Source organism: Protopterus annectens, chromosome 13.part0, assembly GCF_019279795.1.
Source record: "Protopterus annectens isolate FY-2018-M chromosome 13.part0, PAN1.0, whole genome shotgun sequence".
Classification (NCBI taxonomy): domain Eukaryota; kingdom Metazoa; phylum Chordata; order Ceratodontiformes; family Protopteridae; genus Protopterus; species Protopterus annectens.
The window spans coordinates 734941413-734954340 of record NC_056747.1 but is presented as its reverse complement, the minus strand read 5'-3'; the positions used below and the strand labels follow the sequence as shown (position 1 = coordinate 734954340).

Genomic DNA, 12928 nt, shown 5'->3' with positions numbered 1-12928 from the left:
GGCAGCTCATAAATCCTTTATTCCAATGCATGGTCCCCTCAAATTATCATTAGGTGTAATATGCAATTATCGACCATGGGATGAATAAGGCCAATCTCTAACCAAATGGGATTGGTTAATTTGATCACAAGAAGGGAAACTGGCTAGGCTTACAATGGCCCACAAGGGCAGCTAGCCTAGCAGTCCTATGAATCCATGAACCTGTGAGTGCTGTGAGGAAGCACCATGCATTGTTGAAATCTATCTGGCACCTCCCCAAAAAAGGTTAAGTTAGAACAGATAACTATTGCTTAAAGATTACCTAAAGTGAACTATCAAACTCTACAACAAACAAGCCTGACATTCACTACCAGATGACATTAAGCCTATATGCATTCTCAAATTCAATCACGGTTTTCTTTTTCTGTTTTTGACTTTACAGTGACTGCTTCTTTAATAAGAGTGTTGCAATCAACCATAACCTTTCCGCAAAGTAATTCTTCAATACATCTCCCATGAAGTACCAGCCTTGCACATTCAAACTGTGTCCTCTTGTTTTAATAAATCTCTGACTGTATGGATTCTCTTTACAGTACAAATGTTTCTAATGTAGTTGAACAACTTACATTCCTCTGGACTACATATACTGGCAGTTTTAGTTTATACTTATATGGCTTTTTCTACACCATAAACCATTTTTGTTGTTCATCTCTGAAATGCATCATCTATGTTATTATGCTAATGAGATCTCTACAAATGCAGAGTACTCTAGTAGGAGGTTACCAGCTCGGCGCCATTTATCAGATTGTAAAGAGACATAAGCTGCTAATGACCTACATCCAGGTGAATATGTGTTGATTTTCACACCTCCACCTGCACAATGTGTAGCACTATGTATATTGGTAACCTAGACCATGGCTCTTGGATCATTGCTGAAAACTAACCATGTGGGCTTACCTCGTCCTACATAGTTAATAAATCCCCATAAATAAAATAAATACATGCACGTTGGTACTCTTTTCATGAATCAACTATACTTTACACATAAGATATATCAGGTTATATCAACCATCCCAAGCAACTCCATCCACATTATTACAGGTAACCCACCTAGCGTTCACAGAACCTAATAATCCTCATTTCATATAAAACCGTCACAAAACTCAGTGAGCTTCAAATGATGTCTAACAGCCCAAAGCCTTACTCTGCCGCTTATAATGGTAGAAAACAATGGAACATGGTGTCCAGCACTTTCATGACTCTACAACTCCATACTCAAAGGTAAGTCCTGCTACATTTTGGCTGTATTTAGCACCCCCCCACTGCATACATAGATCCTCATATAATCATCAGTATGTATTGTTATTGGAAATTTGGTACTTTTCTGTTAAACCCCTACCACTTGGCGTCTGCATGTTTAGCGAGCAATGTAAGTAAAACTCAGTATTACACTGTACTATTTATTGTACGAGTGTCAGTGACAGTTCTCTTCAGTATCTTCTAAGGTTTCAGCTGACAACACTTAATAGTTTCAAAAGATGTGAAGAAATGTGAAATAAAGGAAGAACAAGGGTTAATAGTTGCACTGGTGCTCCCTAGATAAGCAATCTTAATGCCACTTTGGTCTCCGTGAGCTGCTTGCTCATTTGTTGGCCATCAGTAATTAACAAGCTTCTTGATCAGGGATTACAGCACAAAACGATATCGGGAGGCCATAGGAAGGTATGGGTATCAACTGGAAATACACCCACACCTCTCAGCTGTTCAGACTTTTGCATTTCTGCCTGATATTTTGGTCTGTTCCTCGTTAAAGTTGTGGTTTCCTCGCAATTTCTGGAGGGCTGAATGAGGATTGAAGTTAATAAATAATGACACATTTCCGATTCATATTTCGTTTCCTTCGCAACATGCATGCTAACAGAATTTCTGTCATTCTAACTACCTGCGGTACTTTCGGCAGAAGCCGTCGGCACTTTGGTTTGACTTATTTCCTGGGACACTGACAAAGATTAAATAAAACATAAATAGAATACATATCACTACCTTCTTTCTGTTCATTTCATCTTTATCAGTGTTCCAGGAAATAAGCCGAGGAAATATGGCAAGAGCCAACCAGACCCCCGCCAAGTGGTACGGGTTTAATGGAAAAGTACCAGAAATTTTGTATATGAAGCCCATTTACTAAATGATCCAGTAGCTCATTCAATACAGACCCAACAATTTCCAAATCACATTTATCTTCTCACCAACATTTTTCAACAAAGCTTTAAGCACATTTCAATCCTTGTACCTGCACAAAGAAAGATCTGTCCCATTAATAATGTCAAGCACCCTTGTTTAATTGACTGTCTAATATCTGCAGTTCAGTTTAAGTTTATCAAATGTCTCCTCAAGTCACCCTTACTTTGCAACCCATCACAATATTCAGCCTCAAGTTAGGTGACATAAGCATGATGAAAGTTTATAGAGGGACCACGTTATCTCATATACATATATAAATATATACACACACACATGCATAAAAACCTTTCTCTTCACTATACTGTATACTTAATGCCATAAACTTTTCTATACTCAATCCAAAAAGCAATATCAGTCTCACTATCTGACTTCCAACCCCTGGGCACTACTATGTCAATTCAGCTGGACCACCGCAAAAATATGAGATGGTTGAAAACAAATGTGATGATCCGGGTACCAGGACAATTGTCTCTCACTAGAACAATGTCTGTCCAGTTCCATTATTCTTCTTTCATAATAACCACAACTTTCAGAAAAAAATCACTTCCTTTAATTGCCATTTCATAAATTGCCAGTTTTGTGTTGATGGGAGAATGCAGTTTTGACAAAACTGCATAGTTTAACAAGGGAAAATCGTATCAAAGACAACTAAAACTTAAACTGAAAAAAACATTCATTAACTATTCTATTCTATTAAATGAGAGGCAACTGAATGGAAGATTAGATGAATGTGGAATTTGTAATCACCACTAAAATTATCAATTGGAACAGACTGAAGGAATGCTGGTTTGTCATCCCAAAGACTGCAGCTTCCGATTTAACATATCTCCTTACTGCTTACAATGCTAGTGCTAAAATGTACCTCATTTGGTATGTCACTGTTAACAGACAAATAACTTCAAGAGCTATGTACTAAACAAGTGAAGTTGGAAGCTTGCTAAGTCACATATATTTTGACAGCATTGTTTCCTGTGAGCTGTTTCACTAATGCAATTTCCAGGTAACTCAGTTCACCAACCCAAACTCCTGTGTCATCTCTGAAAACAGAGAATTGGATTTTGTAGATCTGATTCAATTATAGACATGAAAACTAAACAAAATATCAATAGAGTAAACTGCAGGTACTTAAATTGGGTCTTTGGACCTGACTCCAAAGAGATGAAAAATAAACAAATATATAAATAGCAGCTATCTCAAATGCAGCTGCACAAAAAAAAATCAGTGTGGTGACAACAAAAAAGACAAAAGGGATCAGTCTTTTCATAAGCTAATGAATGAACATCCGGCATCAGCTTGGATTATCTTCCAACCAAAATTAAGACATTAAAGGGGTTATATCTGGGGATTGTGACTGACACTTAACAATCTGGTAAAGTGCTTCGATTAAATATTTCAAAAATAGTGTTTTTTAAGATTTAACAAACGCAGGCTAATAATGCAACTAGTAGTTACTCAAATTAGGTAATTAGTGTCAAATACTGGGACCTGTTAATAATAAGTGAAGAAAAGCTGAAAGGATAAAAGGCATATGTAGGGGATAAAGGGCACTTGTAAAAGTAACCAGTGAGGTAACTTGCCATTTATCAAGAAATGAGGATTAAACTTTGCACCCTTCTGTTTTTTGACAACATAAACTTCAAAGCCTTCTGTTTGACAAGTACTGTGACAGCAAGTTGTTGTCATCTGCCTTCGGGGCTGAACAGACTTTCAGAGGTTTTGAAAGCCCTAGATCTTGCAAGTTCATCTAAGATTAACAGCAGTCCATTAACTCCAAATAACGGTTAAAAACAAAATTACATAAAAACATTATGTCATCACATTGTATCTACTAACTTCATGTGATATTTAAGCCATTCCCATGTATCTCCATAAAAATGCAAGTTGCCTATATGAAACCTAATCTGGTTGCTCTGTATCGTTTATCTCCTTTCATAACCAACCACTTATTTTCTACAGCAGGTTATTAAGTCCCCACTCTGCAAAGAAGAATCCTATTGGTTACTGGCTAGAATGTTTCTTTTACATTTTAGCTCACTTTATTTTCAGGTAGTTTCTTAGTTGTTGACTTATACACCGCTGAACTCTTTTGAACAGCCCAAATGAAAAGTGCTCCCCATCCCTACTAAAATTACAAAGCGGTCAGTGTTCTCCAAGGGATCAGAACTATCCACACCAAACCAGATGGCACACTGTTTATACTGATTTATTTCTATTTTGTCATACATGTAATCCCACCCCACTAATACAGCTTCACAACTAATATCTGCCTGTTTTTTTCACTCATAAAATACACAAACAAATCTACACTGCCCATTTTTATATTTGTCTTAGTGAAAGCTACAGTGCGGGTGTATGTTGTTTAAATGCATTACGATTTGGAATATTTTGTAAATGTGTTAATACTCTTCAGTTGTATCCCGATGTGTAAATTCTTTAAAGGTTGTTGAAGTAACGTTTATTGTCTTTGCCTTTCTGGTTCGGGACGCGGCTGAAAAGCATCCTGTACTGTCACCAGTCCCCTTACCCGGTCAAAAACTGATAGACAGATAACAGACACACACACAACATGCATTATTCAAAAGGCACCAATATAGCACGGATGTCATTATTTCAAACCACTGGGTAAGGCAATAGTTAAAAAACCCTCGGCGTGATCAACTCAACACTATATAACATTTCACGCCCCTAAAAATGTATCTAAAAACAACACGTTATACAAGTGGAGCACCTACAGAGAGCACAGCTGCTTTAAACTGAGAAGCTGTTTCCGAAGCTGACAGGACAACAGTCAGTACAAAGAAATAGCTCTTCTTACGCCAACCTAGGTATTTTTAAAAGTATCCACTTCAACCCTCTGCAATATACAGTACAGAGTTCTACTTTAATATAGTTTATATTCATATATTCTAACACAATAAGATCAAGTCCCCAATACTGTCCACGCTATATGTCAATTGTTTTGTTTCCCCCTAACATTTTGCCTCCTTTATTCTCAACACCCTCACAGGTTGAAAGGATGCATGGAGTCTCTGCCCTTGTTTATATTTTCCTATTTTGGTTTGCATTTTAATAACATTTTGGTTTGGGTGTCAAATGCATACGTTCATCCTAGCTTTTTACAACATAATCCATTATCTTCGGCTTGTACCTTCTCTGGACTGGATCTATGTGCATGAAACACGATTAGTATTACTCACTTCACTACTACACACAGTCACTCACCTGAGGAATTCCTGCAGGCAGGTATCACAGAACCGGTGCCCGCAGGTAGACACCTTCACGGGATCTCGCATGGACTTATTGCAAAGTGGACAAAGAAATCTCCGTTTCGGTTTTTCCAAAAACTTATAATCAAATCCTGGCATCTTCAGTAACGTGACAGGATCGCAGAACAGAACCCTCGACAAGCGGCTGTCCCCAACACCGTAGATCCTCCTTAAAAAGTGTCCGTGCGTAAAAAGTGTTGGGTATGTTCCACACAACGCATGAGCTGGTAGCAGTAAGTAAGGTTGAAGACGTACGGGTTCCCCCTACACGTTCACTTTAACAAAACCACAATTCAGTATATTTTGAATATTACTAAGCAGTTATTCCCGCAGGCTACAAGAGGAGCTCCGGCAACTGTCCTCTCTTAAGGTAGAGCTACAGGTGGTCATTTATTTTTTTAATTTACAGTGACAACCCCAGCTGATAATGTATTACTAATCTGTTAACGTTGCATGTCGGGCTGCTTCTGTTTTTTTTTTTTTCCCTGAGTGTGTAACTAACACCCTTGGAGAGCAACTCTCAGAAACTGACTGACCTAGGAGCTCCCTCCTGCTAGCCAGAAAGGTAGGGGAGTACCGCCCTCTCGTGTGGAGGGAGGAGGAAGAGGCAGTACCGATCCTGTCCTAGAAATTTCTTCCAGGTCCTAAAACCTGCCAACTTCACTCTGCAACATATTTTTCCTAGTTTTCAAGTCTGTCTGAGGGAGAACATGCACCGAAAAGAAGACAAGACTTGACCTTAAGATGTAACGTTTAATGACGAAATGGCACGATACTGGTGAATGCACCCATGATGGCGCTGTCTGTCGTCAGGGAAGATAGGCTTTTCAGATCGGACTGTACATTATTACGTATCCGTATTCCGTGGGATGAGCTACGCATAAACAATAGGAGACAGTTGGGATCAGCTGCATATTTGTTTGCCTTCATCTGTGTCAGTCACACAGTGCTCATTGTCACGTTTCATCAGATATGCTTTAGATATATTAACATAACTTTTGTTTTGGGGGAATTTAGCTTTGCTTCGTTCTAAGTGCAAGTCGTTTTTAAAACAAGCTTACTAAATTCGGAGCGTATCTTGTCAACCCCACCTTCGAGTAACAGTCAATATCAGCCATCAAACAGCACACCTCTTACCTAAAGCATCGCCTCATATTGTCTTCCCTCGTAACGGTTTCTAAATTTTCTAGTAAATTACCGACGATTACAGTCCGTCAGTAATACCAGAGAATACTTGTTATTGCTAAGAAAATGCATAATGTTGACACAAACCTATCACTCAGTGAAGTAAAGCTTAAAACTTGCCCTCGATTTGGGGCCCGCCACCCAAATATTTTTGGCTTTGTCTTGACTTCCTGAGCAAATACATATCTCGCAGGCATAGCCCTCAAATGTCCAGATTTTTTTGTCTCGTTTTCAGCCTGTTTCTCATTAATTCATATTTCTGGAAGTCTTGAGGATTGACGTCAGAACACAAAGGCAGATTATGTGACATATATTTTTTTTATCTTGGGTAATAAATAAATGTTGCTTGTCATTACTCTGTTATTCTCCCAATAACTTCTTAATAGAGTTTATGTGTATGCTGATTTGGTGTTTGATCTTTTACGATTAGCTAATTTGCATTCAGCAGGTTGGGTGTTGATGTGCCATTGTGGTACTCACAAAAGTGGCCTGTATGAAAAGACAGCAGGAAAACATACATGGACATGCACACCATTTTTTTCTTGTAGAAGGAAGCATTTTGTCTTCCCTCTGCTTCAGCTAGCCCCTCCAATTCTCTGTTTCATTACCACTTCTGTCTATCCCATACTAATGCAATTACACACGAAACAAAACATTTCTGTTTCCAAAGTATATTTCATTTGTATAGAATGACCCCCCGCAATGTCCTGTGTAAGTAATGCATGCCTGCCTCACAAACTGTTTCTTACATAGCGACTTTTTTGTGGCTTTATCGCTTTTAGGGCGATAATGCAGAGCACGAAACTGCAGTAGTGTGTTTTCTGTTTATTATTTTTTACACTACTTTTTATAAACTGTGATGAGGCTTACTTTGTTACAACAACATAGATCAGCTGTCAAAACTACGCTAATGCCGTAACATTCTAAGCAGTACGCAAACACACTACTGCAGTCCACAGTTATCCATCCAGCCACAACCCCTTTTTTCCTCATTTTGCATATGGGGTCGGGGTGTCACTTACGAGTCCGACAGTGACAGTCATATAGATCCAAGGTTTACACCGTTCTCCGTTATCCCCAGTTTTTAGTTGGAAGTTGTTAAGCTGTTAGCAGGTCACATTTTATCCGTTTGCTCAGAATTATGACATGTGACGTTTACATTACTAAACTGCTCCTTAGCATGTCTTTCTACTATTTTTATACAGTTCCACTGTTTCCCCCAAGTTTTTGCCCGTTTACCCCAATATTATCTAAAACGAGAAAGTGCCGCTTCCATCAGTAAGCTAATTAGGGTTGCCACCTTTTCAAATGCCCAAAGTGGCCCCTCGCAAAGTGGGACATGTGGCAACCCTACTAGCAGTCTGATCTATTTTTAAGTTACGTTTAGACTGAGTCGTATCACTACACATTTTGCGTCTATGGACGACACCACCACACTGTTGTCTTTACAAATCCACAGTTAAAAAATTATACACGAATTAGAGGCATGTGACGGGGGCAAAAGTGCCCGATTCTCAGAGAAGGCATGTCCTATTTCGCGCCTAAAAAGACATTCATCATGCAGGGTAAATTGAGTCTAGCTCCTCAGAGGCACACACATGGCACGTGATCTATACCTTTAAACGTCAAAAGTTCAATTAACGAATATATATTTCATAAATTTACTTCCAGACGGCGACAGACTGCGCACCTATTTTACAGACACTACTAAATTATATACGCTGATGTGTTAACACCACATTCACACCTCGTAGGCTATTCCTCTTTTGTATCAGCAAAGAATAAAGCCTGTCTTAATATAGGTAGTGTTAACTTCAGACGACAGGAAGGGCTCTAAATTGTTTCCAGTAAAGCAGAATTAAGAAGACAGGAGAGAAAAGTTGTCTCTAGATGAGACCTACCACAAAACTGTGTAAGGGCTTTTCTGCTCTTCAACGAGACTATTGAGTTATACTATTGCCTTCCTACTCGTAATAAGGTAGGATTGTGTTTGTGTATAAAGTTGATGTTATATCCTCGAATGAAACAGTTTAGACCCCACTCTTCCCAAAGGGACGCTGCAATTATATTTTTGTAATATAATTCTTCAGTGGATTACTGAGCATGTTTCTGCACTTCTTGAGTGAAGAACTGTTCACAGTTGGTCAAAGGCTGAATATGAAAAAGGTCATTTTCAGCGTTCTATCCTCATTAACAAATGGAAATAAATACCTATATAATTCTCTTTTCCCCTTCAGATCTGTTATTTGATGCCTCTTAGTCATTGCAAAAATGTACTGTACCCGACTTTGTAGATGCTTTGTCTGTCAGTAAAGGTATCCCAAACTCATTTGGAAGAGAACATGCTTATCTTCTCACGATCAGCTCTGTTTATGTTTACTCCCTCTAGCAGTTAAGTATTTGCTCCAAATTGGTAGTAGTGTACGATCTAGTGAGTGAGGCACGCATCCAGGATGTTCGTCTCCTGTGCAGTGGCCTCCACATGCTCCCTCGTGATTTTATGTTATTTAATCTTTATTAACTGGAATAAAGCACTGCTCCATACGGACCGTTTTCAGACTTAGTTCCATACCTCTCAACTGTCCAGATTTTTGAAAAATGTCCGGATTTTTGCCCATATGTTTGTTCCGTTCCTTGTAAAATTTGTGTCTTTCTGGATTTTTTTTGTGGCAAATCAGTGAAGACTGAATTAAAAAATAATAATAGCAGGCATTTGAGTTTCATACTTCATATTTTTCAGAAAATGCATGGTAACAGACTTCCTTTTATTCAACTTTTTAAGTTTATAAGAGCAATATTTAACATTTGTCCCTAGTTTGGGGGTTTTGCCCCCCCCCCCATTATTTTTGTCTTTGTACAGATTTGTTGTGCTAAGAGGTTGAGAGCTATGTCAGGGGACTATACAAATGCTAAAAGTGGATCAATATTAAAAAAAAAAAAAAAAAAAAAAAAAAAACGACAAATGCAAGAAACAAAAGCAATTATTGGATATAGGGAAAAAATAAGATACAAATCTGAGGAAGAAAGTAGCAATGTTTACAGCAGTGTTTTCTTCAGAAGATAGCATTGTACATATAGTGTGTGTACAGTACTTAGATACCTTATTTATTCTCTGTTCTTATCACTAGTTTAATTAAAAAGCTATGGAGGAGAGATTGGGGAGAAAAAAGAAAAATGGGGTAATGTGGGGTGTGAAAGGGTAGGAAAGACTGAGGTAGAGTAGGACATAGTAAGTGTGTGTGTGTGTGTGTGTGTGTGTGTGTGTGTGTGTGTGTGTGTGTGGTTAACATAAAGTAGCTACAAAGATTAGGATATAAATTTAGTCCTGACTTTGGTGAGCATGGACTGATATTAGGTGGTGCCCTGGGTGGAATGACATTTGCCTGCAACTTCTTTTAACAAGTATTTGATCAGTTCCTTTCTGAACTTAGGGTAGGGATTAGTGTTTCTGACATCTGCTGTGGTTGCTTCCCAGGTTTGAGGTGCTGTTACAGAGAAGCTGTGTTTAGTGGAGTGGAGTTTGTTTGTAGAGAATGGATAGATTTCTGGAGTTTTGAGATTATAATCAGCGTGCCTTTTGTTGAGTCTGTAACAAAAGGGAAATACTGCCAGCCCAGCTGTCTGGAATTTTGGGTATTTTTCCGTTATCGGGGCAACACTTATAAAATGCTAGCGCTCGCACAGCTGTAAGCACTGAAGTGGTTATTTCGAAAGTCCAGGAAACCGACAGGAAGCACCCTTTTTTACTGCCTTGCACCGACTCAAACTGAGAAAATGTAAGAAAAAATGGGAGCACTGACTGGTCAAACCAACAACTGTTATGTTTGTCCTACATTAAATAATTTACGAGTATTTGCTTTGTTTTCCCTATTAAGGATTAAACTGCTGAACATGTCAGCCTGTGCATTCTGAACAAAGTTAAATGTAACAGAGATGCCAAAGCACAACAAAAGGGTGCAGAGTTGAAATCCATCTGTTATCAACTGCAAGTTAATGGAAAATCTAATTTTGCCCTGGCAGGCATTTTTTGAGAGAATATCAAGTCTGAAACTCAGATGTGTGCTTAGTAAAGCGGTTGTTTCAAAAGACAAAGACATACACATTAAGTAGCCTTTTTGGACTGCCTTGTAATTAGTCAAACTGCAAAAAATATCAGAAGCAATGGGAGCATTAACTGGTCAAAGTAACAGTCACCTTTTTCCTGCACTAAATAATTTACGATGATTTGCTTTATTCCCCTCTTAAGGAGTATGCAGCTGAACATGATAAATGTAACAGAGATCCCAAGGCACAACAAAAGGGGCAGAGTCCTATTAGCACCTGAAAGTTAATGTGGAAAACTGATTTTGCCCTAGCAGGCATTTTTACAGACAATATCAAGTCTGTTACTCAGATGTGTGCTTACTACTTTTGTCCCAAAGATCATGACTCAGACACAGAGTGGTTCACGAGTGAAAAAACAGTGCAGCACCTTAACGTCTTTTTCGTTGTCTTTCCAAACAACTACTTCAGGGCAAACAGCTGTGCGATCATTGTCTGCGCATGATACAGTGTTACAAGTGTTGCACTAATAATGGAAAAGTACCAAATTTTGTAAATAATCCTATGTCATTTGTGAATATCAACATGATTCATATGCTTGTCTTATAAATGTATTAGAACTATAGGTTATGTGTATATTAAACTACTGGTACAGACGTGTGTGTTGAACAGGGTTTGTACAGTACTGAGCTTCAAGGATGTGTCCACAGTGTACCCTAATGGAAAATATCAGAAATGTATATAAACTATATACCTGTACAAATGTATATGTTTTAACAGTAGGAATTAGAACATACAGAGTTAACTTGCAAAACTTCAAGAAAATAAGTTGAAATTTAATTGTTTTACAATTGTGCTATAAAAGTTCTCTCTCAGTTTCTGTTCAGTAGCAGACACAATGTCTAGAGCTAGACGTTTTTGTATTGTCTTGGAAGAGAAGTAATTAATAGGTTTGAGATGCAGTTGTTTTATTGCTTCATGACCTCCTAACAGCTGCATAGCTCTGAGCAAGCATCTGAAGGCTATGTATTTTTCACACAGAGATGTTAAATTCTGTTAGTTTCTGACAAAAGGGGGTTTAGCTTGGGAACTGAAGTCAGGTGACAAAAACTGATGTCATCCAAGCTAACCCAGCAGTAATATTTGATATTAATTTAAGAACTCTCTCAGAGAGAGAGAGAGAGAGAGAGAAAGAGACTGTGCAGTTTGTATTTTGTCTTTGAGCTAACAAGAACATCTGCTCATCACCACCTTCTGCACTTGCCTTGCTGTAAGTTTTAAAGCATAGTAACTATTTTACATTCAGATAGGAATATAGAAAAGCATAGCTTAGATGTTTTCTTTATTTATTTGAGACTGTCCTGCAATGTTGTTTTAAATATTTCCTGTGATTTTGAACTCAAAGTCACTGTGAATACATATTTAGTATTTTCTTGTTCTTCTATTTATTATTAAATATATTTAAATATTTTAATTGTGAGGAGTCTGTTTTGGAGATATTTAAGCTTTTAGAGTACTTGCATACCTATATGGTGACACTGTACAGGCCACTCCTAAATAGCCTTGCTATTGGTTAGACTACGATTTGGATAATAGTAACATTACACCATAGGATTGGATACCCTTTGTTAAGGGCCTTAAGTAGCTGATAAAGAGTTGGCTGGTGGCAGTTGGAACTACCTTATAGTCTGGGCAGAAGGGGTCATAGCTAGTAAACCTGTGCCAGCCTTTCCCAACTGTGTGTTTGTATATCAATCAAATCACAAAGTGTGTGTGTGTGTGTGTGTGTGTGTGTGTGTGTGTGTGTGTGTGTGTGTGTGTGTGTGTGTGTGTGTGCATGTGTGCGTGTGTGTGTGTCAACTACTTGGGCGGGGACACAAAGCACTGGTTGGACAGAGAGGGTGATGGAGGCTTTGGCTTGGCCACTCAGTTGAGACCTCAGCCCTACAGATGTGCCAGTGGGGAGTCTTATTGAGGATCTGGAGAAAGAGGGAGAAACCAGCCCCAGACTGACTGTAATCTCTGTGTGTTGTTAAGGGAAATTGCATTTTACTGTGTGTGTGTGTACTTGTCATCCTCCCAGTGTGCCGTTCCCCACTGTTGCCAGTGGTGAGGCTTGAGGTTTCTTGATTACTGAGCCAGTGCAGGAATGTCACATATTAATTGGTTGGCAGTGGTGGGATATCCACATCACATATTGATTGGCTTGTAGTGGA

The 12928-nt window shown here is 38.6% G+C and overlaps 1 protein-coding gene across 1 annotated transcript in view; it reads right to left on the bottom strand.

The window, feature by feature from the left end:
- TRAF4 (TNF receptor associated factor 4) overlaps nucleotides 1-6025 on the bottom strand; it is a 220852-nt gene extending 214827 nt beyond the window's left edge. Inside the window, exon 1 of the mRNA XM_044054420.1 lies at nucleotides 5443-6025. Coding sequence (XP_043910355.1) covers nucleotides 5443-5585 — 143 coding nt within the window. The 5' untranslated portion in view covers nucleotides 5586-6025. The remainder of the gene's footprint in view (nucleotides 1-5442) is intronic.
- Nucleotides 6026-12928: the final 6903 nt, after the last annotated feature.